Source organism: Chiloscyllium plagiosum, chromosome 1 (genome assembly GCF_004010195.1).
Source record: "Chiloscyllium plagiosum isolate BGI_BamShark_2017 chromosome 1, ASM401019v2, whole genome shotgun sequence".
Lineage (NCBI taxonomy): Eukaryota > Metazoa > Chordata > Chondrichthyes > Orectolobiformes > Hemiscylliidae > Chiloscyllium > Chiloscyllium plagiosum.
Window position 1 is genome coordinate 44,018,716 of NC_057710.1, and position 27,792 is coordinate 44,046,507.

General features: G+C 38.8%; 1 protein-coding gene across 4 annotated transcripts in view; it reads left to right on the forward strand.

Moving 5' to 3' along the window:
* The first annotated feature begins 2,805 nt into the window (after positions 1 to 2,805).
* The window catches only part of rai14 (retinoic acid induced 14), a 271,305-nt gene continuing 246,318 nt past the window's right edge, over positions 2,806 to 27,792 (forward strand). Inside the window, exons 1-2 of one of the 4 annotated variants that reach the window (XM_043681189.1) lie at positions 2,806 to 2,986; positions 3,898 to 3,975. In XM_043681189.1, the coding sequence (XP_043537124.1) occupies positions 3,940 to 3,975 (36 nt within the window). In that variant the 5' untranslated portion in view covers positions 2,806 to 2,986; positions 3,898 to 3,939. Of the gene's footprint in view, positions 2,987 to 3,040; positions 3,273 to 3,379; positions 3,745 to 3,897; positions 3,976 to 27,792 lie in introns of those variants that run through there. The other 3 variants (XM_043681457.1, XM_043681357.1, XM_043681270.1) reach the window with 3 other exon arrangements.

The following is a 27,792-nucleotide window of genomic DNA, read 5'->3' on the forward strand; positions in this document are numbered from 1 at the left end:
GCTGGAAGGTTGGAACTGAGGTAAGGTGGGGGGAGGGGAAATGAGGAAACTGGTGGAGTCCACCAGTTGATGCCCTGGGGTTGAAGTATTCCAAGGCGGAATATTTTGGGTCCAATGACCTTTCTTCAGAACTGATTGTAACTAGGAAAAGGTTGTTATAAATGTGAGAGAAAGGGTAAGTGGGGTGGGTTTAGTAAATGATAGGTAAAGATGGAGCCAAAAGGGAGAGTAAAAACAGCTGGGCAATCAAAGGAATGGGTAAAGGTCAGCCTGGGAGAATGAATAGCTCCTAATGGGAATCATTAGTGGCTGACAATGGATTGTTTTTAGTAGCAGCCCATGTGATGACAAGGTCTGGTGCCTGGGGAATGGGAAAAAGTACTCAGGCCCTCAAATAATTGAACTCTTCTGAGTCCAGAAGATTGCATGGTACACAAGTGGAATTGCATGTCAACAGTTTTATCAATGTGCTCTGCTCCCAACAAAAGACCTTTATACGTCCACTTTCAGCTCTCCTCTGTTCTCCTACCCATTTACAAACCATTTTTTTTACATTTATATTGAAGGTGAGAAAAGTACTTCTGGATTCTTCATAAGAAATAGGTAGAGAAGCAGGATGCTCAGGCCCTCAAGCCTGCCCTACCATTCAATAGGATCATGGTTGATCCGACATTCCTCACATCCACTTTCCTGACTTTTTTTCAATAACCTTAATTCATGTATGATGAAGAATCTATGTGTCAGCCTTAAATGTATTCAAGTCCTCTGCCCCCACAGCTGTGATAAAGAGCTCCAAAGAATCACAACTCAATTCTGATTTCTCTGCTAAAGGAAAGATGTTGTTAAACTTGAAAGGTTTCAGAAAAGAAATTACAAGAATATTGCTGGGGTTGGACAGTTTGAGCTATAAGGAGAAGCTGAATAGGCTGGGGCTTTTTTCTCTGGAGTGCCAGAGGCTGAGGGATGACCTTATGAACATTTATAAAACCATGACACATAGATAGGGTGAATAGCCAAGGTCTTTTATGCAGATTAGGGGAGTACAGAACCTTTGGGCATAGGCTTAAGATGAGAGGCGAAAGAGGGCAGCAGGTGTGGAACGAGCTGCCAGAGAAAGTGATGGAGGCAGGTACAATTATGACATTTAAAAGACATTGGGAATGGTACATGAATAGGAAAGGTTTAGGGGGACATGGGCCAAATGCTGGTAAATGGGACTAGATCATTTTAGGATCAGTGGTCAGCATGGATGAGTTGGACTGAGGGATCTGTTTCCATGGTGTATACTCCTGAAGAAGGGCTCATGCCCAAAACGTCGACTCTCCTGCTCCTTGGCTGCTGCCTGACCTGCTGCGCTTTTCCAGCTACACATTTTCAACTCTGATCTCCAGCATCTGCAGTCCTCACTTTCTCCCTGTATAACTCTATAGCTCTGAGAAATGAAATTTCTCCTTAAATTGGCACCCCTTTATTCTGTGATTATGCCCCCAGTCCCAGACTTTGTCATAAGGGGTAAACTTCTCTTAGCATTTACCTTGTCAAGCCCCGTAAGAATCTTATAATGTTTCAATGAGATCATCTCTCATCCTTCTAAACAGCAGAGCATCTAAGCTGTTAGCCTTTGCTCATAAGACAATCCCTCCATACCCAGGCATCATCCTAGAGAACCTTCTCTTAACAGCCTCCAATTAAATTATATCTTTCCTTCAATAAAAGGTTTAACCTACTCACAGCACTCCAGAAGTGATCTCACTGGCACCTTGTACAGTTGCAGTAAGACTTCCCTATTATTATACTCCATCCCCCTTGAAATAAGAACCAATATTCCATAAGCCTTCCCGATTATCTGCTGTATCTGCATGCTAACTTCCGGTCTTTCATGCACAAGTACCCCATTTCCCTTTGTGTTGTAGCTTTTCGCAGAATGTTTCCATTCAAACAATACAGAACAACTTTGGTTATCCGAACGTCAATTTTCCGAATTTTGGATCATCCAAACAAGATCTCAAGGTTCCATAAAAACGTTATTCATTATCTGAACAATCAGTTATCCAATCAAAACATTTCCCGCCTGTCTCATTCAGATAATTGAGTTTGTTCTATATTTTGTTCTTTTGTTCACCATTCCAAAATTCTCACATTATGCTCAATTTGCTAACGTTTGCCCACTTACTTCATCTATCAATCTCTCTCTGTAAGCTATCGGTGTCCTCATAATCTGCCTTTCCACAAATATTTATGCTGTTTTCAAATCTGGATACTGTACACTCACTTCCTTCCTCTGAGACATTAGTATATAATGTAAACAGTTGTGCTCCCAGCACTGGTCCCTCTGGAACCCAACCAGTTACAGGTCACCAATCTGAAAAAGAACCCCTTACCCCCATGCACTGTTTGATGCCATTGGCCAATCTTCTATCCAAGCCAATATATGGTCTGAAATACAACGTACCACCTTATCACTGAGCATTTTCTGAGATACTTTGTTGAATGCCTGTAATGATATCATGAAGTAGATTGGTTTTAGCTCAGTTGACTGGACTGCTGGATTATGGTAAAAACTAGCAGCACGGGTTCCATTCCCACACAAGCTGAGGTTATCAAGAAATATTCTTCTCAACCTCCCTCCTTGCCTCAGGCACGATCACTCTCACGTTAAACCACCAATCAGCGGTCTATCGCTGATGAGCGGGCGGGCCCTTTATGTGCGTGCGCGCGCGCGTGTGTCCCTAGCAGGGGCGCCCCAATTGCGCCAGAGCGTGCGCGTCCCCGGCGCGCGCCCTTCCTCACACCCGTGTTGCGTGCACGTTGGCTGGTGGGTGACGCGGACACGCGTTGGGAGGAGGGACGGGGAACAATGGCACGCGCAGTGGCTGTGCTTTCGGCCGCGCGGCAGCCCCAGCTCCGCTGAACTCCAGCCCCGTCTGCAACTTTAACACTGAGCCAGGCAGCCCCGCTATCCTGCAAACCCGCACGCTGCCATGGGGTGAGTTTACTTTTCTCGACGGACTGCAGATAAGGACGCCACCCAAACTTTCCGTCATTTTTAAAAAAAATTAATGCAATAATTTTGTTGCGATTTCCCCCACCATCGCTTCCACTCGATCTGTGAATAGAGCAGATGAGCGAATGAATGGGGTTATTGTTTCTAACAGTGAAAGTTTCTCCCGCATTCAGTCCCATTCAATTCAATTCATTTTCTCCCTTGGGGACTGTCACTCTCCAGCGGTGTGTGGGTGAGTGAGGGGCTGGACATCTGAGGAGGAGGAGAGGTAGGTATTGTGTGTGAGGACGGTGGGGGTAGTGGAAATTGGTTGAATAACGAATGAATGGGGGAAGGAATGCCCGTGTGGAAAGAAAAGCAACGCTGCCAGGGAGCAGCGAGGCAGTGATTGATTCAATTCGGGCACATCTTCCCAGAAACTGCCTCAGTCGCGATCGAGCTGTTAAAAGTTTCTAAATGAAAGTTGTAACCACTTAAGTGAGGTTGGACCATATGATTCAACGGCTTCGAACAGGCAGTTGAGAGACTAAGTTCATTTGGCTGCGATTCTTGCAAGGAACTATCTTTATCAATTCATCTGTTAACGCCTCGCTGTGTGCTTCTTAAACTTCAACCCTTTTCAGATATTTCTGATTGCCTGACTGCAATTAACGTAACGTAAAGTTTTGGCGACTTCTGATCTCACTTGGTGCATAAACGAGTCCAGTGCGCGCCGAACATCGGTAAAGTACAGGCAGCCGGCAAGTTATTACTTGGCATCAGCGCAAAGGAAAATGTTCATGGGTCAAAGGCAACAATAGGAGGACCGTCCTAAATTTCGCGTAGTTTGAAACACGTTTTCTTTTTTCGCTCAAGGTTGTAAGAGAGTAATATTATGCTGTGTATTTTTCTAGGCTCTGTTGAAGTTTGGCACACAGCAGGAACATTGGGTGAAAATGAAAAGCTTAAAAGCCAAATTCAGAAAAAGTGATGTAAGTACTTCAAGGTCGTCTACATAATAGTTACTGGTTGCTCGCTCTGTTGTTGGAGACGAAAGTTTTGACTTGGATAGTGATAAAACAGTTAGCGGTGGCTAGAAACAGCGGTACACTTGCCTGTGAAGCCTCAGATTTACTCCGAAATTTGCTCAAACCTTTTTGCGTTCAGAGATATTGACTGTCAGCTTCTTTCTAACTTCTTAAATTAATAGGTTACAATCATGGACTTTAAATAAAAAAGACTTCCTGAAACTAGTGCTTTTCCCAAACCTACCATCCCCCTCTCCTCCAGTACCTGTCCAGTTTAGAAACTTGGGCTGATAAAATGGACAATTCTGGCATTGCCACCAATGATTCCCTATGGACAAGTTTGTTTAGCCTATTTGGACATACTCTGAGCCAGTTGTTGGCTCTGTAATCCCAAATAATTTATGACTTTCACTTGTCCTGTTGTTTCTTTGGTCTTGTGAGTAGCATATGTCACATCTCTAATGGTGTCTAATCCTCAAACTGTTATTTGGAGCACTAGGAAATAACAGGAGAGGGGAAAACAAACACTTTACTCCCCTCTACTGATCTCTGTTAAACTTAGAAATTGATTAATTGGCTTCATAGAAAAAGAAATGGTGCAAAAATAGTTTGTTACAAACAACTTAGACAATGGATTTATCATCATTTTGTTATGTGTCACATATTTGGCTGACATAAAAAGCAAAGTACTATATTGGACCTTAAGGTAATTACTTCTGTGCCTTCATGAAGAAATACATGTGAAGATATTCTATAATGTTTAACAATTTTTAAATCAAATGTTTATTTATTAGTTTGTATCATGTGCTATAATTTAGTTTTAAACGTTGATTTCACATAAGTGTGCAGTATGATATAGCAGAATCTTTTTTCTTTGGACCTATTTTGGCTTATAATATTTTAAAATTAAATAGTGGGGGACACAGTTTTTTAAAAAAAAAACACAAGCAGTTTTGCTAACTTGCACACATTAGGTTCTGTGGTCCTTATAGGTTAGTCTAGTTGTACCCTGCTTAAAATATGTTGCATTAAGGTATTGGTACAGATTCTGATGACTTCTTCAAAAACCTAAGAATGTCTTACAGTTATTAATAGTTGTTACTCATTAAATAGAGACGCCAAGTAAATAAAGTGATTGTGGACTTTAACTGGCTACTTGTTTCTTGTTGCACTGAATGTGACTATATCAATACTTGTTTAAAACAGAAGAAAGTTATATTTTAAAAGATGAGAAAAATGCAATTTTTATTTCTAAATTGTACATTTTTACTTCCAACTGATGTTTTGTTGATGGTTACAATCGTTGGGATATATTCTGTCAAATTCAATGGTTTGAAATCAATCAGTATGTTTCATGCAAGTATGAATAAACCTAGTTTTATTGTCGACAACTGCTAATCTCTTCTGTAGTTTAAGTTTTTCAGTTTTATAATAAAAAAGCAAAATCTTAATTTTGGACAGTTTGAGAGATCTAACAAATTTAATTTGTTACTTAGGATTCAGAACATCATCTGTGAAAGCAAGGATATAAATGGCTTGTTTTATCTCACTAAATTACTTTATCATGTCTAAATATTTACAATGTATTTAACTATTTAAAATGAAAATAATTCTGTTGCATTATCGTGTATTTGGTTGAATTATTATGAGACATAAGAACAGAGACTGCAGGAAATAATTATGTTTGGACAGACAATTGTGGAGATTGCCCTTCACAAACAAAAAAACTAGTTTCCCAACTAATGAGACCAAGTGACAATAATGTGTGTGTATTTATTTACTTGATATATAAGACTTCTCCTCAAGACTCTATGAACACTGTAATTTAAAATTCTGCTTTAGTTATTTGTAATTTTGCGTTTGTTTTTTTAGTTTGATGAAATCTCACAAATGGGGAAGAAATATTCTGTTGTGCTTTTTGGCTGATAAGTGGGACCGTTTTTCATAATCATTGAACAAGTGCTTTCCTCAAGAGAATGGTTGGAATCTTATAATATGTTATGATAGCTCAATAAAAAGCCTGGGAAATGCATTGCCTTATTTCAATGTAAATGTTATTTAGGAATTTTTTATTATTTATAAAAATAAGTTTCGGTCAATCGTCTGATTGTTACAAATTTGACTTGTAACATTGTTGGAAATTACCTGTCGGATATGTAATGTGATTCAAAATCTTTGCTTTTTTAAATTCAGATATCAAAGCAAATTGCTTTTACCTTTTACACTAGCACTTGTAGAGTATCTGCTTTTGAATCAATTAATATTTTGGCAGACTGAGAAAAGTCTGGAGTGCAGGATGTGAGAAAAGCTTTGGCACATAGTCTGTGTAGTTGACAATCTTCAAGCAATCATTTAACCTGAATAGTGATATTTCATCAGCATATGATTGACATTGTAAATTTACACAATATTCTCTTGCATCTTTCTTTTTGTTTTATTTTTATTATTTGTTCCCTATAGACTGACACATTTCTGGCCATTCTTCCACATTCTATCCTCTGTAAACCTGAGGTAATCCGAAGCTCTCAATAAATCCTGTTCATTCACATTGCTGTGGTTGTTTAACTACGTTGGCTACTGCTTAAGCAATGCTTTTGGTTTCAAATACCTCCATGACTCCGCCCCTCTAGCTTTGTACTCTTCTGGAGTAGTAAAATCCTTCAAGATATCTGTGCTCTATTGGATATTAGACACTTGAGTGACCCTGTTCTTTATTGGCACATTCTTGATGTCCATGTCCTCAGTTACAGAGTCAAACATTCTGCAACACCTTCTCTAGGCTCTACTGCCTTTCTATCATTATTCCCTTCTTTTAAAATGCTTCTTAAAACCTACCTTGTTGACCACGCTTTTTACCATCTGTTCCAGTGTCTCCTTTTGTGACTAAATTTTATACTTTGAGTTCTAAGGCCCCATGAAACCCCTTGGTACAGCTTATTATGGGAAGGCGTGACATAAATTCAAGTTGTTATTGTTCGTTTTGCCCAAATAGCAGGACTGAGATTATATAGATTGAATAAGCCCCAGGTTCTGAAAAAGTCCCATGTTTCTAATGTGATAGTAAAATGGATCTGTTCACTGTGCTTTTACATGATTGAGGTAGATGATGAATGTAGCTAATTTTACAATCATGCTGTTTTCTTTTTGTCTCACTCTACCATCTGTTTTTTTGTCCTTTACCAATGCCTGCAAATGATGTTAGAGAGTTCTTGTGCTGCTGTATTCTCTTAAGTTGCTTGGACTTCATGAATCAAATCTCATAATGATTGATAAACCTTACAGAAGACAAAAAGCCTAAGTGCTTTATATCACTTGAGGTTATGATTTTTTAAATTCAATCATGGGGATGTCGGCATTGCTGGCTATACAACATTTCATGTTCATCTCCCATATAGGTGTTGAGAATTGGCTGAGCTGCTGCAGTTCATTTGTGGGAGTGCAAAGACACACTCATACTGATGATAGGTTGAGAGATCCTGGGTTTTGACCCAGCAACTGTAACAATGCAGTGCTCTATTTCCAAATCAGGATGATGTAAGGCTTGGAGGGGAACTTTCAGATGATGGCATTTGTATGCATATGCTGCCTTTGTCCTCCAAGATGGTAGGGTTTGGGAGATGCTATCTTGGCGAGTTACTGCAGTGCCTCTTACAGGAGGTACACATTGTGCATGTGTGCAAATACTTCAACCTTTTCTGTTGCACTGATATGCTGGGATGTCCCATCATTGATAATCATCCAGGAAGTTAATAATCCGGCACCCATTCATGACTGGATATAGCAAAACTACAGAAATGATCCATTGATTGTGTGAGAGCTTAGCGCTGTCAATTGCAATCCTGCAGTTTAACATGCAGTAGTCCTGTGTTGTAGCTTCACCAGGTTGACATCTCATTTTTAAAATATACCTGGTGGTGTTCCTGGCATGATTTCCTGCTGTCTCCATGAGCTCACTTATGGGCAAGGATCTGTGAGGTTGAGTCAAATCGTAGCACTGGCAGAAACTTGTTTCTTGCATTATCAGTTCCATCTAGTTGGTTGCACAACTCTTGTTGCCAAGTGACATCTTGGCTCCTCTTTTCTCCTTCTCCCATGTGATTTTCCTAAGGGAACATCTTGTCATCTTTTTTACACTGTCTGTGCTGTGACTTCTCAGTAACTGTGATTTAAACCCACTTCTTAGCTCCCTTTATTCCATGCAGTCTTGACTTCATTGTGTGCCCACTGTTTATGTGTCTTTCCTGACTTTTAACTCCATCTGTTCATCTTTCATCTGCCCAGTCATATTCACTTTATTTCATTGCTAACTTTCTCAGCCTCTTCTTCATTTTAAAAAAAATTACTAATCATTCTTGTCCTCAGGCAAACCAGTCTGTGCAATCTTTTTTGTGATAATGCAACAAATATAATAACAGTTAAAGCAATAGTTTTCTTTAAATGAAACAGATGCAAAATCATCGCTCTGTGGGTTAAAAGAAAACATTGAGAAGTCTAGGTGAAGGGACAACTCTAAAGAAAAACTTGGATTGTTATATTGTCTTTTATGTTTTGGGGCTGTTGTAGGATGCAGGCAAATTTTAAAATATTGATGGTTGAAAGTAGGAAAAAGCAGCTAATGTATATACAGTATGACCCCAAAACAACAATGAGACAAAAGGCAAATTCTTCATGATTTTCACTGGTGTCAGTTGAGAGAGAAAACTCAGCCTGCACCCTGGCTGATTTGAGAGTCATGGCATGGATATGTTATGTCCTCTGGAAGAAACAGACAGGGTCTTATTTTAAAGTCTGATCCAAAAGATAAGGTGTGATGTTGTGATTTGAACTCATGGTTTTGATTGCACTCTTACTTCAGTCCCAATGAGTTGAGGCTAAACTACAGTTTAAAAAAGATGAGTCATGGAATGAAGATTAAGTGATGGTTCTTGAATTAGGATGGTGGGTGACATGAGCTACTATCTCATTAATACTCCTTTATGCCTGTTTTCCAGGTTAACATCTGTGAAGTACATCTCGAAGTTCAGCTCCTTTATCATGATTATATTTGTAGATGCAAATGGCTAGTCTTCTGTTATCCTGTAAACAATGACCCTGTTATTTCTGTAAACAATGACCCTGATCACTTATGCCAAGTATCCAAGAGGGAATTGTTCCATCCCACCCCTGATTTGCACCTTGTAGATGGTGGAGAGGTTTTGATTTCATGCAAGGCTGTAATGTTGTCAGGAGCTGAATGGTCCTGACCAAACACAAGCTGAGAGTTAGGAAGGAGGCTATTGTTTTGTATGTTCTGGTTGACAGCATTGTTGATGACTCCTTTTCTCACTTTGCTATGATCAAGCATAAACTGATCATAGGCTTTTCATCCTTCTACTTTCATTATGAAATACATATGATGAATGAAAGTTAGTTTCATCTAACCACTGTTGTACCCGATTCCACGATGACTAGACTCATATCAAATTGGAGAAACATCAGAATTTCTTGCACGTGATCATTGGTAATGTCAACAATATCCTTTCGGCCTGCCAGCAGGAACTATCTCTAGCTGCCATCCTGGCTTTTATTTCTTCATTTATTCATCATATGTGAAAATTGTCATCAAGGCTAGCATTTATTGTCCATCTCTAATTGCTCTTGACACCAGTGGTGAGTCACTGCCTTAAACAGTTGTGGTTTGTGCGCTGAAGGTGTTCCCACAGTGCTATTAGGTACTGAGTTCCAGAATTTTGACTTCACAATAATGAAGGAACTGCAACATGGTCGCAAATTAGATTGGCATATCACCTGGAGAGGAACATGCCAGTTGTGGTGTTTTCCTGAACCTGCTTTCCTTATCTTTTCTAGATGGTAGAAATTATGGGTTTTTTTTTGGTCTTTTTGAAGAAACCTTGGTGAACAACTGCACTGTATCACTGTTAGAAGTATTGAATGCTGAATGTAGGGAATACGGTACAAATTGAACAACTTGTTCATGTCTAACCCTGGCCTAAGCTTCAAACTTCACATTGTGTTGATTACCAGACTGCAAGCATTACATGCCTCTAGGCCTACCTCACTTCATTCCCATTGATATTCTAACCCATGCTTTTTGTCAGTTCTTGACTTTTTTTTTCAACTCTTCTTCACACTGGCCTCCTGAGCTCCACCTTGCATTAATCCAGTTAATCCAAAGCTTTCTAGTTGAAACTCTACCCCTCTCAACATTCTGTTTGCCTTCTGTTCTAATCCTTGCTGCCGATGCTCCATTATAGTTGTTCCAAAATAATCCCCCATCAGTTCCTGAAGGACCTTTTATCGTCCTGATGGATGGCCTATGCCCAAAACGTCGACTCTCCTGCTCCTCGAATGCTTTTTCCAGCGCCATACTTTATCGACTCTGACTCTCCAGTATCTGCAGTCCTCACTATCCCTATCAATTCCACCTCCCTTTCTGCTGTAAGAATGTAAGAAGTAGGGTCACTGGTAGATATTATGACCCATTGACCCTGCTGCACTACTTAAGATTGTAAATGCTACAACTTCCTTTTAACCCCACAACTGAGTTTACATTCTGCACTTGTTCCCATCTTCACTTCATTTTGCCATCTGTGACAAATCCTTCAATTATTATCTCCCTGTTCGTTGGAACTCCTTTTTTATGATGCTATGGTTATCCCTAGCTTATAAAGTCATAAATATTCTGAAGAACAGTCGCTGGACACAAAATATTCACTCTGCTGCTAGACTTGCTGAGATTTTCCAGCAATTTCTGTTTTTGTTCCTGAATTCCAGCATGCACAGTTCTTCCAGTTTTTCATTTTATAATTATCTCTTCAGATACATTTTGGGTCATATTCCTGAATGACCACTACTGCTCCTTATGTGGTTTGATTCTAATTGAGAAATGCCTGCATGTTTTACTCAGTTACAGGGAGAAGTTGGTAAAATTGTGAAAGATGTATTTATGGAATTCAAGATAGAAGCTAACAAAACAAAATACTTTTAACAATCACATTGCTTTAACTGCAATCATTTTTTGGCAAGACCTTCAAATGTTTAATTAAAAATAAAACTTTCAAAAGATTGGTTATCTCACTTGAATCAACATGAATGAATTGAAGTCAGATTGCTAGATTTCGTTTAGATGTGATTACAAATTCGCCTACCAATATTTCTTGAAATCTGACTGATTCATGTTTTCAGCTGTGTAATTGGAATGTTTTTCTGAATCTACTTTGCTGAGATGCTGTTCATTGAACACTTAACAATGTGAGTGGATGGATGCGATACTGTATCAGCTTTATTTTTATACCTTTAGCATATCGGAAAGATTCATAATATTGTTATTGTTACCTTTTTAGATTCATGCTGGATATTTCACTGTTTACATGGCACAGATCCCTTCTACGTGGCCCTTGTGTCCTTCCACTCAAACATTTGCCTTTACTTGGTTCATTGTCTGGAACAACGATAATGAAGGCCAAATAATAAAAAGAAAATTCATCTAACCGCTAGATGCAGTTACTGTTGATTCTCAGTGCCATTGATAGGTGGAATGTATTTCCTGATGAAGGGCTCCTGCCCAAAATGTTGATTTTCGTGCTCCTCGGATGCTGCCTGACCTGCTGTGCTTTTCCAGCACCACTCTAATCTTGACTCTGATCTCCAGCATCTGCAGTCCTCACTTTCGCTGGAATGTATTTTCTGTCAGACATAAACTTGGATTCTGAACTAACGCTCAGTTGACAAAGAATAGTGCATTTTCAAATGTGTTGTTATTTACAAAATTTATCAATGACCTGGTGTTCCAGCTGGCAGATTCTCCTGTCTGGTTCAGATAGTTAAAGGTAAAGTTACTACCAGACCATAGGGCTGCTCACTTGTTAGAGAGAAATGACCAATAGTGGTTCAACCTGAGAGTCACCACACCTGTGAGAGGATATATTAAGAAGGATAGTTCTTGATGCTAATTTCAGCCACTGTTGGATTTATCTGATGCTGTTGTTGTTCTGCTTTACAAACTAACCGTCCAGCCAACAGATCTAAACCACTACCCTCCCACATTTAAACAATAAAAAATTACAGATTATTGGTTTTAATTCAATGAATAATTGGCTTTTGCATCAGTTTGTTTTTAAAAACAAATGTTTTGGACATATTATAGCATACCTGTATGGTTTGTGAGTTTGAACCTGAACCACCTTTTCCAGATGTAGGGATACTATCACTTCAGCATAAGAGCTCCCAATTGTATCCAGAACATAGTTTTTGGAAGTCTTGTTTCACCTTCTGTGTGACTGATGAGATTTCCAGAGAATGATGACAATGACTAACAAAAGCATTCAAGATATTTTTGTATAATGTAAAGCAAAATATTTTGAATGCATCAAGTGAAATTGTAGGAACATAGTAAAGCTAAAGTTATGAAAGTAAAGGTGGAAGAAGGAAAAGAGAACTGGATGACCAAAATGCCAATGTATTTTCTTAAATGTTTGTTGTTGGAATGTGGGATTGATAGAGTAAATCTGTAGCTGACATTACATTGCTTTAATTGTATTTCAGCACCTGGGTGATGTATGGTGGGAAAGACCCAGGAAAACATTATATTTACTCAGACTGACCAGCAGTGTTAATTAAGAACTAAAAGACTTGGTCCTGTTAAACTTTGAACTTTTGAATAAGGATCAGTGAAGTAATCATGCGCTGTTACAGCACAGGCAGTGTTTATAGTAGTTCAAGAATTTCAAGTATTAATGTTTGAGCTTTGAAAGCTATACGCCAGTCTCGTGTTCTATGCTTAATACATTCAATCAGATTTTACACCATGGATAGCTTTTCATTATTTATTCTTTGGATTTGTCATTCTGGCGAGGGTACATTTATTACCCATTCCTAATTGCCCTAATTGCCCTGAGGCATTTCAGAGAGAGCAATGGCCAAGCAATCGGACTAGACTGGAAAACCAGCAGAAAACTCTCTTCCCGTATGACATCATTAAATCAGTTAGTCTCTCTTATATAGACAGCGGCTTCCAATGAGTTTTCTGGTATAAGAGGTCATGCAGCATAGAAAAAAGCTCTTTGGCCCACCATGTCTATGCCAACCATCAAACACCAAACTACTGTAATCCCATTTATTTGCCCTTCCTACAAAGCTTACTATGCACTGAGCATTTTAACTGCACATCCAAATGCTGTGAAATACTGCAAGAGGGTCTGCCTCCAACCCCTTCTGAGGCAGTGCAGTCTATATTTCTACCACCCTCTGGGTGGAAGAAAAATCATAGATCTCCCCTAAACTACTTACTTCTCACCTTAAATTTATGCCCTCTGGCCCTAGACATGCTTGCTAAGGGGGAAAGATTCTCGCAGTCTATCTTGTTTATGCCACTTGTAATTTTGTGTAACTCAATTAGATCCCTCCTCAGCTCCTCTGCTCCAATGAAAACGAACCCAGCCTCTCCTCATAACCGAGACTTTCCATCCCATACAACATTCTAGTGATTCACCTCTGCACCCTCTCCAGTGCAATTATATCCTTCCGATAGTGTGGCGACCAGAACTGCATATGCAATTCCATCTGTGGCTTCACCAACGTTTTATAACCCACTAATTATTTCGCCACAAATTATCAAACTAGTTAAATTTCACACTTGCTAGCATTCTTTTGATTTTTAACAACCTCTAGCTGCTAGACCAGGACCACGAATCTACGTTTTCTTGTACATTGATACTTTTGGAGTAAATGAATATTCTTTTTTGTTAGTTCCTACAAGGTTTCATTTGAACCATTTAGAAATAACTGCATGTGATAATTGGGTTGTTTTATACAAGAATATTTTCACTTGGATGCATTTATACTAGCAAGCAGATCATTGATATAAAACTGTTTTAGCTACATCCAAAAGATGAACTTGTGCAGTATAGATCAGGCATTAAGGCCCAAACTGAATTACCAGTGCAAAGTGGGTGGAATGAGATTTCTTTCTCCTTTGGCATCTAGTCAAACCTGACTTCAGATTTAGGTTGTATTATTCTAACATTGTTTTTGGTGTGAAATAAGTGATCCTTTAATGTTGACTCTTGATTATAATTCTCATTTCTGGATACTGAGATGAAGCTGTGTTGATGCTGTATATTTCTTTTAAGGATCATTTCTGCATTAATGCGACCTTGTTTTCTTCCTCCCCGAGATTAGTGGAAGTTATATATCGAAAAGAGCTTTGTTATTGATGTTGTTTATTGTTATTCTATGCTGTCTTGCAGCATTACAAGGAAAATCTTTGCAGCTCTTGGCTTAACCACATACTGGGTTGCATTGTCATTAATTTGCTCAAATGCTCAGCAGAAGTTAAGGCACTGGCAGTTTTTCTATTTTTAAGAGAAAGAAAGTAGACATATTTTATCTATTTTTGTTATAAAATATTGTTTTGTTTGGTAACTAAATAATCAAAACTTTATTCATGCAATGTACAAACTTATAAACCAAAGTAAAAAATTTTCAAGTGCGTCAAAAATGCTGAATTTATCTCAGGAAGAAACCTGGTTCCATTATAAGCAATTGGCAAGAAAAAGAAAAGCAAAAAAAAATCATTGCTGTGGAAAGTGCTCATATGTTAAAAATTGTAGAGATCCAAGTAATCCGAGAAGTGGTGTAACCTTGTGCTTATTCAATGTTAATCATACTTCATAGTTTACCATATATAGCTTCCTACTTCAGGTTTATATTCATGTTTATTCATTTTAACATATGTTAATATGTAGTTAACTACTATAGAATAGGATGTGCAATGTGAGTGTATGTTAGATGTCTTCGTTTCATAATGAGTGTTGACATTTTAGGGGATTGGGGAAAGAACTGATGCTGACATAATGTATATGGCTTTAAATGATTGTAAATGTTGAAATGAGAAATGGAGCATGATACATTTATGCGTTTAAAAATGTGGTTGGTTTCCCTTTGAGACCATCGCTGCTTGCAGCTCTTACTAAGCGAGAGAGATGCAGTATAGACGGGATGTGGCCCAGTCTCTGACCTCATCCCTTGAGGAATAAAAATGCCCCAAAAGAATGGAAATCAACTTATCAGTAAGTCAAAAAGGAAACAGAGATATGTGTGGGGCCTTCAATTTATGGTTATTTATAATGACATTCTTTTCAGTGTATTCATAATGTCATTCCATTTGATACTCTGCTAAAAGGGCTTGTGTAATTATGTGTTCTTTTCACTACCCGAGGCAATTTACTGGAGGTTGGTTAGAAATTGTCTGACTGCCAAATATTCATGTCTAGATTTTTTTTTACTTCCATTGCCAACTTCAGATTGTAAGCATGCATCTGCATTACTTCGTAACATTGTACACATTCTTTGGCTGGCTGGTGGACTGCACTGGTATGTAAAGTTTTAAATAACTTTGATCAAAAAAGTAACTGATTCTATTTTAGTTGTGTTGCAGCTTTTCACCAATGAAGGTCATAAGTTAACTGAACTTGCTGTGATTATGAAAATGAAGTGAACTATGTTGCTTTCGAAAGAACAAACTTGCATTTGTGTAGTCTGTCACATCTTGAGATTTGGAAACATTTTACAGACAAAGAATTACTTTTTGAAGTGTTATTAAAGTTTGTAGAAAATATAGATGCAAACCAAGCCCAGTTAGGTTTCACAAATATCAATAAGATACATGACTTGCCTCTGTCTTTTGTTGGTTAAGGAAAAAAAATAGTGGCAACTATGCTGGGAGCGAGCTCCTTTGCTTTTTTTTTTAAAAAATAGTGCCATGGAGCTTTGTGAGTACGAGTGAGTAGGCAAGTGTGAGCTCTATTTAATTTTGCATCTTAAAGCAAAATTCAGCACTCCCTCAGTACATAGAGCTTTGTACATCAACTGTAGATCACATACTCCAGTCTGAGTGGAGTTTGAACCTAATGTCTCCTAACTCTGAACCAGTTGCTGCCAATAAACCAAGCAGACACTGATAAAATATCAACTTTTCTGTGTGCAAAAGTGGTCATTTCATGGATGGTTAATAATCTAGACTGCAGAGAAATGGAAACTCAACCTTTTTAAAATGAAACTTTCCTCAATCTACTGGATTTTTAAAAGTAAAAATAGAAAATATATAGGTTATCACCTCAATGTTTGTGTCTCCTTAATCTGAATTAATTTTTTTGTATTTCTTAATAATTTTTAACAAAATCCAAAATTGTACAGATATATGCATCAGAATTAAGGAGATGTTGTCTTCCGCTATCCTTGATTACCTTGCTTCTCTTCCCCATGCTCCCCACCACCCCTCCCACCTTCCATTCTGAGTTGAGAACTGGAATTTTTCTATTTGATTTAGTGCCGTAAATTTCCCTGTTCCACCAGTCTAAGACTATCAATACAAATCAATTAGTTTATCAAATCAGGTGAGATTTTTCCAATGCTGGAATGGTTCATTTGAAAAATACCCTCTGGAGCATTCTGTTTTCTCACTGTTAAATTTCCCTACAGTATGATAAAACTGCAAATTTGGTCAAAAGATTGAAGAACCCACTTGTTTTACCGCATACTATTTGGTATGTATTTCTAGTGTGTAGTAATTGCATCAGATTTGCTTTATTTCTGTAAGGACTATACCACAAATAACATAATTGAACCATTAAACTAATTGCAGTTTTACTAAAACCAACAATTCAGCATGTTTGCACACAAGCATCCAAGTTGCAACAAGGATTAGTTAAGTGGATAGCGAGCATTTTCACTTGCCTTTTCTAGACAATATTAGTCTGTTTTACTTTAATATGTACATACTGTATTCCATGCTTCAAATCACTTGGGGAAGTTACAGATATGTATGCTGTAAAGCTTGGATTTGATCCAGTTTTTTTTGCGAAACCCTCTATCATGTGTCTGTTATTTACAAAGTATGTCCGATTTAGGGGGAGAAATAAAATCCAGTACAAAGAAAATAGTGTGACTATTTTCTAGCACTAAGTACTAGAGATCGAAAGGATAAGGCACTTGTTGGGGAGGTTGTAGAGGTGGAAGGAATGCGTAATGCTACTGGGTAAAGGGTATGCTGTTAAGGAAGGAAAGGGCAAAAAGGAGAGGTGGTGGTGGCTGGAATATGATTTGTACAGCAGCAAATGTGGCTCAGTGTTTAGCACTGCTGCTTCACTGCACTCTTGACCGGGTTTGATTCTAGTCTTGGAATTTGCATGTTCTCCCAGTATCTGCATAGGTTTTCTCCATGTGATCCAATTTCCTCCCAACAGGCTGAAGATGTACAGGTTAGGTGGATTGGTCATGGGAAATTCAGGGTTACAGGGATGGAGTGGGGGGATGGTTTGGGTCGGATACTCTTCAGAGGGTCGGTGTGGACTAGATGGGCTGACTGACCTGCTTACACACTATCAGTGATTCTAGTTCATACCATGCAGTGAGAGTGAATGTTGACGTTACATTTTCAGTGCATGGTGTGAAGATTCATGAGTATGTTGCATATGTTAGAACTGTAGTAATAAAGAAAATTGAAAGCTGCATGATTTGTGAGATAATCCCTGATCTACACTGATCTTACAAGTTTTGTCCCATGATAAAACCTATCTTTTGTGCGTCAGGATAGAATATAGAATGAGGGCAATTTACAACATAATGCCAGTTCCTATCTGTCACTCGATTTGTGTTTTTGGCTGGTAGCAGAGGAAAGCTATAAAGAAGCAGTACTGCATAAATTTATACTAATAAAATATCTTGTATGAATTATAGATTTTTAATTTTGACTTTGAGTGTAAAACTGGCAATAGTATCCATCCTAGGACAAGCCAAACAGAGAAGCACAAGAATTCCTAGAAGCATGGCATTCCAACCTGAACTCTATCAACAAGCACATTGACTTGGACCCGATTTACCACCTCCTGAGGAAAAGAACAGGAAATGACATCACCACAGGAAATGACATCACCAACCCAAGGAAACCTAAACATATAAATAGAAAGCAGGAAACATGAGTATTGCTTCGTCCAGAGGCTCACTGAAGATGTTACCTAGTATGGTGACGAAACATCTGAAAAATAAACCTTCCAGCTCAGTGGGCAAACCTACACTGAACCTGAGCTACAGATCTTCTCAAAACCCGCTAACTGGCAATAGTAATTTATTGGTTGTACTTCACTGGTGATTTTTATTTCCATTTAGTGGACAGAAAAATTGGAGGCCTGTATAACAGGCTGAACCAATATCGTTCTTTGTACCCTGCTTAATCTCAAAATTAGCAACTTAATTGTGTAGAAATGCTGACCTCATAAGTAACATGTTTGTAGCTATTAATTGTATTGATCATGAGAGTATCTTGAGAGTTTTTCTAAGTTGAATTGTGTACCAGGTTTTGCTTTGTCTTTTCAGTTAAATGATGTTTCATCTTTTTTTTCCCAACTTATTTTATTTAGTCATGGGGATGTATAATGGTTGACAAGGTTAACATGATTGCCTATCCCAAGCTTACCTTTTGAGCTACATTTTGGAACAGCTACAGTTCTTGGGAATGCAATTGTACCTAGATTACTACGATTGTACCTAGATTACTACAATTCTGTGACCTCTACATCTGTAATTGTGTACAGCCTATGGTAGCCATTAAATGCACATTGTTTGAAACATGGTACTCATGTGGTGCAGTGAAAATGTGTGTTTTCAGATGTGTGAGAGCCAGGCGCTGCAAGAAGAAGCAAGTAAAGAAACTAAAAAGCTGCAGTAGGAATTTTGATTTACTGGGTGAGTCAATATGGCTGTGCATTTTCCATTCCTTTCTACTGTGGAAATGAAGAGACAGAATTGGAATTTATTCCACACTCTCATTAGCAAAGCTGTGAAATGCTAATGGAACTATTTTTTAAAATCTAAGAGTTGTAAACCTGAGATTTGTTGTAGAAAGTGCGCTGTAAGCTGTATTGCAGGTTACATCTTAATGTAAAGCTGAAAGGCCAGTCAGGACAGATTTTGCATGCTTTGAAGATGCATTTTGAATCCTATACCAATTTTTTTTGTGAAGGATATTTGCTCAACCTCATTGTCCAAAGAAAGGGAGGCTACTAATCGGTGAATGACTGTACTGATGGATATTGCTTATTCTTGAGAGTTTGGCCAACTGAAAGATGCCTTCATCCGAGATTGAACAGTCCTAGGCATGCGATCCTGCTGCGAAAGCATGATCGCTGACAAAGCGAAACTTTATTCTCAAGAAACTACATTGCAGTCATGTTTGGTAAAGATTCAGCATTTTGTCTTTGGACCAGTATGTCCATTCCAGTTAAACTTTCCTTTTAGATTTATATATTTGTAACAATTATTGAACATAAAAATATAAACGCTTTTGAAAAGATTGTATATACGAGACAGCACGGTGGCACAGTGGTTAGCACTGCTGCCTCACAGCGCCAGGGACCCGGGTTCAATTTCCGCCTCAGGCGACTGACTGTGTGGAGTTTGCATGTTCTCCCCGTGTCTGCGTGAGTTTCCTCCGGGTGCTCCGGTTTCCTCCCACAGTCCAAAGATGTGCAGGTCAGGTGAATTGGCCATGCTAAATTGCTCGTAGTGTTAGGTAAGGGGTAAATGTAGGGGTAAAAAAATGCAATGTAATGTAAATGAGACTGATAGTAGCAGAATGAACTCATGGAATCAGAGGAAAGTAGGCAGTTTTTATCCAGAATTATTTGAATGGCATGAAGCGGAGGGTGCTGGTCGAGGGATGCTTTTGTTATTGAAAGCCTGTGACCAGCGAGATTCATGCTGTTGTGGTCTATGTAAATGATTGAAAGTTGAAGCCATGTTGACCAGTAGGTTAATGCGAAAATGTATTGGGTTTTAAACAGTGAGGCGGATTGCCTTGAATTTCAGCAGGATTTTTCTTTTAATTCACTCATGCAATATGGGCTTCGCTGGCTGGGCCAGCATTTATTATCTGTCTCTAATTGCCCTTGAGAAGGTGATGGTGAGCTGCCTTCTTGAGCTGCTGCAGTCCACGTGCTGTAGGTACACCTGTAATGCCATTGGAGAAGGAATTCCAGGATTTTGACCCATCCACAGTGAAGGAATGGCAATATAGTTCAAAGGCAAGATGGTGAGAGGCATGGAAAGGAACTCACAGGTGGTGATATGCCCATGTATCTGCTGCCTTTGTATTTCTAGATGGAAGTAAGTTTGAAAGGTGCATCTAAGGATCTTTGAATTTCTACTGTGCATCTTGTAGACACCACACACTGCTGTTACAGAGGGTTAATGGTATAATGACTGAATGTGGATGTGGTTCCAATTTGAGCTGGATGGTGTCCAGCTTCTTCAGTGTTGTTGGAGATACACAAACCAGACAAATGGGGAGTATTCCATCATTCTTCTGACTAGTATCTTGTAGATGGCAGACAGGATTTGGGGAATCAGGACATCAGTTGCTCTAACTGCAATATTCATAGCCTCTGACCTGCTCTTGTAGGCATTGTATTGACTTTCTACACAATGGTAACCCCAAGGATATCAGTATTGGGCGTTTTAGTAATGGTTACACAATTGAATGTCAAGGGGTGGTTGTAAGATTGTTTCTTATTGGTGATGGTCATAGATATATGTGGTGTGAATGTTATTTCCACTTGTCATCTCAAGCCTGGATGTTGTCCAGATCTTATTGCACTTGAACATCAGTACCTGAGCAGTTGTGAATTGTCAGCAAACATCCACACTTGAAAGTAAGGTTGAAACGATGTGATGGAACATTACATATAGAAAGAGAGCAAATTAAACTGAAAGCCCAATTCAACGGGAAAAATGTAAATCTGGAGTAAATTTCACTCATCTCAGCTGAAGAAAGTCTAAAGCTTAGATTAGTAACTCGAATCCATTGGCCGGTGAATAGATCCCAGCAAATTACATGATGGTTTTGAGAGGGGTTGGATGTCTTCTTGGTGAATATCATCTTGAGATGGATGAGAATATGAGAATTCTGGCTGCCGTCAAGATCTGCCTGAAAGACAAAATAGAGAAGCTGGAAAAGGGGGGACTACTCCCACAGACTACATGAGCCACATGGTAATAGGAGAAAATCTGGAATACTGAGAGCACAGATCCAAAGTCTCTCCGAAAAGCTTGTAAATCATTTCACCACCCCATGCCAACCATTCAAGACATTTTGCCACCATCTGCTAAGCAGAGATATTTGCTGCCCTTGCCAAATATGGTTATTTGAAGGTGATGGTGGATGAAAAGTCACAATTTCCTGTGTTCCAGATCTGATGGACTGACATCAGTCCAACCTCTGGAGACAAAAGTATGATTCTATTGTATATTTGAAGTTTAACTCAATAAATACAAGAGCAGTTGTTTCAGCTCCCAGTTCATAGATGCTGTAATATTCTGCATTTGTCTGTTTGTAAATATTTGATTTTGCATAAAGCCAGAGTTTATGTTAAAAGTAAAGGAACAGTGCTTGATGCTGACCTAGTGTAAAGTGGCTATGACATTTAGTTGACCTCGAGTGCACAGATTGCCTTCACTGTCACACAGTCTGAATCTGTACATTCTGCAGGCGATCCATGTCATCCAGTGACAGGCAACAGCTGCCCTGATCAGCCAATCAGATTCTCTCAGATAACTAATCATGAATATTAAAATTATTGTACCAAGAACCAAGTAAACATTTTGATATAAACATGGCATTAAGAGAGAAACTTAAATACGCACTTGGTTAAAATGTTCTATTCTAAATATTTACAATTTAATGTTGTGAACAAATGGGCTTGCAAATCAGTAAAATTAGTTTATCAGACTGCTGATGATGTTGGTACCATATATGCTGTTTTAAAAATTCTGTAGTCCTGAATTGATCAAGGCTTAACCTTTTCAAAAGATAACAGCAGCATTAGAACCTGGGGAACTAATGGTGAGCTATCTTCATGAACCGTTGCAATCCATTTGTTGTGGGTTGACTTACAAAGCCTTTAGTGGGGATTAAAAATCTATCTCAGTCCTGAATATATACCAAGAACCAGTCTCAACTACCCTTTGCAGTAAAGAACTCTACAGATCCAAAACCTATCTGAGAGAAGAAATTCTTCCTCATCTGTTTAAATAGATGATCATTTACTTTGAGAATATGCCCTCTTGTCCTAGACTGTCCTATAAGGGGAAACAACCTCTCCACATCCACCCTGTTAAGGCATATGTTTCAATAACATTCTTCCAAATTCCAATGAGTACAAGCACAATCTCCTCTTGGAAGAAAATAATTTCAATGTAAGGGATAGGATTTATGCACATCTGGATAGGAATAATGTGATCAAGGATAGTCAGCATGGTTTTGTGAAGGGCAAGTCGTGCCAATGAGTACAAGCACAATCTCCTCTTGGAAGAAAATAATTTCATCTCTGATTTCAGCCTAGTAAACCTTCGCTGAGCTACCTCCAATATCAATATGTCTTTCTTTTTTCCTTTGATAAGGGGACCAAAATTCTTCACAGTATTCCAGGTTTAGTTTGACTAGTGCTGTGTATTGTTTTAGCAAGACTCCCTTATTTTTATATGTTTTTCCATTTGAAGGAAAGGCTAACATTCCATTTGCCTTCCTTTATTAACCGCTGAACTTGGCTACTAGCCTTTTGTGATTCCTGCCTGAGGATTTTCAAATCTTTCTGTACTGCAGCTTTCTGTAGTCTTCTCCATTCAAGCAATATTGTGTCTTTGTGCCAATGTGCATAACCTCACATTTTCTCACATATTTCATCTGCTAAACTTCTGGTACAAAATCATTTGTATCTTTCTGGTTGGCTTTTGTGCCATTTTCACTACTTGCCTCCTTGCTCATTTTTTGTGTCATCTGCAAACATGCTGTTGGTATATTCACTTCCATTATTCAAGTCCTTAATATATAACATAAATAATTGTGGCCCCGGCATTGATTGCTGTGACACTCCCCTAGTTACAAGTTGTCATCCTGAAAATGCACCCTTTGCCCCCAACTCTAACTTCTGTTAGTTAACCAATCCTTGTTCCATGCTACTATATGACCACTAACCTGACCAGCTCTTATTAAGTAGCTTTATTTGCGGTAATTTACTGATTGGCTTTCGGAAATCCAAATATATTACATCCACTGGTTTCCCTTTATCTCTCGTCTATTACATCGTCAATTAAAATTATCAGGTTTGATTTTCCTTTCAGGGAGTTAAATTGACTATGCTGAATTATAATCTGCAGTTCTCTGCTATTACAGGCACAGAAAGTTGGAGCAGGAGTCGGCCATTCACCCCTTCATAACTGCTCCACCATTCAATATGATCATAGGTGATCATCCAACTTAGTAATCTACTCCGTAAGCTCTCCGTTGCCTTTAATTCCTTTTGACTTGAGAACTATGTTTATCTCCATCTTTAAATATTCAATATTTTAGCTTCAGTGTTTAAGTGGCAGAGAATTCTACGGGCTCGCCACTCTTTGTGAAGACATTTCTCCTCACTTCAATCCTAAATGACCTATCACATATCTTTACTGTGACCCCAGTTCTGGACACTACAGATATTGGGAACATTCTTCCTGCAATGATGTGTGTATTCCTTAGAATTTTATATGATTCTATGAGACCATACCATCCCCCCCCCAATTCTTCTTCTCCTTGCATCCCTTATTAATAGGTTCTGACAATTTCCCAATGGATAACTGGCCCATAATTACCTATACTTTTATTTGTCTTCCCTTTCTTTGAAGATGCATGGCAGTCTTCAACACTATTATCCCCTCGAGACTGATTGATTGCTAAATTTAGTGATCTCGGACTAAACCCCACCCTCTGCAGTTTCCTGACCCACAGGCCACAATCAGTGAAGATTGGGGACAATATTTCATCGTCACCAACACTCAACACTGGAGCCCCCCCCCCCCGGATTGCGTACTCAGCCCCCTACTGTACTCACTGTATACCCACGACTGTGTTGTCAAATACCAGACTAATGCCATTTACAAGTTCGCTGATGACACCACCATAGTCGGTCGAATCTCAGATGGCAACGAAACAGACTAGGGAAGGTGGAAGACCTGGGAAAATGGTGCACTGAGAACAACCAAGCTCTCAATGCCAGCAGAACTCATTATTGACTTTCGGTGGGATGTTACTCATGCCCCCCTTCACATAAACAGCACAGAGGTGGAACGAGTTGAGCTCCTGGGAGTGGTCTTCCACAACAAGCTTTCTTGGACTCTTCAGGTGGACACACTGGTTACAAAGGCCTAACAACGTCTCTTCTTTCTCAGGTAGCTGAGGAAAATTGGCATGACGGTAAATACCCTTGCCAACTTTTATAGGTGCGCCATCGAGAGCGTTCTGTCTGGATGTATCACTACCTGGTATGGCAACTGTACCATTCAAGATTGAAAACGGTTACAGAGAGTGGCCTGGACAATCACAAAGGCCAATCTCCCATCTATAGAATATATCTACCAGGCCTGCTGTCAAGGAAAGGCCGCCAGCATTCTTAAAGATCCATCCCACCCTGGCAATGTTTTTCTACAACCTCTACCGTTGGGAGAAGATACAGAAGCCTGAACATGTGCATCAGTCGGTTTTGTAACAGTTTCTACCCTACTGTTGTTAGAATACTGAATGGTCTCACAAACTCTTAACATTTGCCTGTACTTGTGTTTTTGTTCTTACCACTATTTACCTATTATTTACTATCTCTGCTACTTAACTATGTGATCTACCTGCATTGCTCGCAAGACAAAGCTTTTCACTGTGCCTCGGTACATGTGACAAGAAATTCAATTCAATTCAATTCATTCCTCTAACACTTTTCCAGATACTTGGAAAGTTACTACTCGTGTATCACAATCTTTTGTAGCTGCTTCCTTTAAATTCCTAGAATGCAATCCATCATGTCCAGGAGAAGAATTAGCCTTTAGCCCCATTCATTTGCCCAGTATTTTTTCCTCTAGTGGTAGTTACTGTAGTGAACTATCCTGTACTGACAGCATTGCCCTTGGTTGTTCCAGATTGAAGCAATAGGTAAACCCGTGATGGGTGAAATTTAATTCGGGGAAATGTGATTTATTTCAGTGGAAAGAAAAAGGAGAGGCAGTATAAAATGTACAATTCTAAATGGGTTTCAGGGGTAGAGGGACTTAGGGTATATGTGCATAAATTAACGGGTGTTCAAGGCAAGCTGAGAAAGCAGTTAATAAAGTATACAGAATCATGCACTTTATAAAGATGGGCATTGTGTAGACTTCAACATAGGTTTGTGGGCTACAATGGTGCAGTCTGGCAGTCATTTTCGAGATGTCTTTGATGTAGTGGAGAGTGGCTAGGGTTTCTGGATATGTTTTGACTGCTTGTTTGGGTTTGTTGCTCAGAAATCGGTGGACTGTGTTCATTGGGTACCCATTCTTTTTGAATACGTCTGGAAATGAATCTTTCAGCTCAGCGAGCAAACTTACATCTAAAACCTCAACCTGAGCTACAAATATTCTCAAAACTCATTAGCTTACTCTCTCTCTATTGATGCTGTCTGACCCACTGTGATCTCCAGCATTTGTTATGTTCAGTACAGATTCCAGCTTAGATAGCACCTTACAAACCTAAAACAACTACCATCCTGAAGGACAAGGGCAGATGATACTTAGGAATGTCATCACCTGCAAGTTCCCTTCCAAACCACTCAGCATCAAGATTTGGAAATATATCGCCATTCCTTCAGTGTTTCTGGGTCACACTTCCTCCCTAAAATCATTGTCATCTTGAGGGCAATTAGGGATGGGCAATAGATGCTAGCTTACCCAATGATACCAGCATTCTATGTTCAAAAAAACTTCACGCTATTAAAAATATGTCGTAAATACCCTTTAAGAACCTTTATCCTCAGTGAAGGTGCTAAAATCTTCTGCAACATCCTGTAACTTTGAAAGTAAATTTTTAAAAAACAAGAAATATGATCAAATATAGGTATTTCAGATAGTTCAAGAAAGTGCTTGTTCTTTATGATGTAGCCATTTGTTGACATGATTGAGATATTGAGAGGCATGACAGCAAATCATGAAAGAAGGGTAAGCTTTCTTGAAAAGCTGCATGAACTCTAGAGCTCCTCTCTGAAATGTAGAGGCTGCTAATAAGATATTGGATGTAGTCTCCTAAAAACAAAGTCAGCAGTCAGACAAACTAGTTAAAATGAAAAACCAACCAACTGATTCAAATGGTTGCAGCTTAACTAATATTTGGATCAACATTCAGAAACAATAGTTTCTACCCCCTTTCATGAGTCCAAAAGTGCCAGGATCTAGGTTCAGTTCAGTGTATTTGGAAACTAGTTAAAAAAAGATTTCCTAATGGGAAAGCTTTCCCACATCTCCCTAGGAAGCTTGCCATGTCAGGATTAGCTTAATCAGCGCTGCAAAAATTGTCTATATTTCAGGCCAATGTTCTTCCCACTACATTGAATATAGCTGTTTTAGTTTCAATCTTGCCACACAGATTCCAGCCATAATTAGAGAACCCACCTTTGTTTCTACGTTGGTTAACCCGTTGCTGTTGAATTTTGAATATCATTCATCTGTTTCTGCAAAGTGCTTTGGAATATCCTGAGCTTGAATGTGGCGGGTGACTTGTAAATCTTTATTGTTCTTTAAAAGTATTCATACTTGTTTAGTAACCAAAAAAAGCTTTCTACAAATTTGATCAGTTAGTTATAATTTTGTACTTTAACTGTCACATTTTCTGCTTCAATGAACAGGCTTCAATATTATCATTTAGTGGTGCTGGAAGAGCACAGCAGTTCAGGCAGCATCCAAGGAGCTCCTTGGATGCTGCCTGAACTGCTGTGCTCTTCCAGCACCACAAATCCAGAATCTGGTTTCCAGCATCTGCAGTCATTGTTTTTACCTCTTCAATATTATCAAACCTGTCAAGTGTTCTGTATGCATGCCAGAATATGAAATGGCGCCAAATAGTGTTTATTAGGTTAAGAGTAAACCTTGGATATGTGATGCCCATGCATATTGAAGAATGTCAATAATGTTTATAGTTGAATTTATTCCATGATTTCCGCACTGCTGTATTGCTTTTGACAGACTAGACATGGGCAGAGACTTCCAGATTGTGTTCAAAGGAAGTAGTGTCTGTCATGTTTGCTGCATATGACAATGACATTTTGGCGAGCTAGTTCTTCAACTGCCACTCTCTAGTTTTCTTTCATGGCATGCTTTATAGAATTATTCAATCTTTGAATTTCTGTCATATTCTTAACTAGTTCAGTGATTAATATTGATTTTAGTTCTTTTGCTGTGATTCATATTGGTGTCTTCCACCTACCTAGCCTGACTTTGATCTGAGAGGTTAGCACAGATTTCCAACATTATAATCGGTCCCTTTTCAGGCTTTTTGAAATCTTCGTCTGTCCTCATTACTGCACATGTTCTTTATCCTTCTTTATCCTTTATATTCACAGGTCAGCTGAAATGGCACATTATCCTCTGGGCTGCCTAGAACTTCACTCATTTTGGGAAAAATGTTTTCATTTATCCTAAGCTAGTGCTTCCAAATAAACCTGTTGGATGATAACCTGGTGTTGTGATTTTTAACTTTGTCCATGCCAGTCCAATACTGGCACCTCCAAGTTATTCATTTGTGCTCTAATTATCACCTACAGCACTCTTGCTGATTGACTCTCTATGCAATGTATGAACCTCATAATAAAGTATTCGAGTTATGTTCCAAAGAATATGAAATGTCTTATTTATTCCCCTTTTTACATCTCTTTCAAAATATATTGAGCTACATTATTG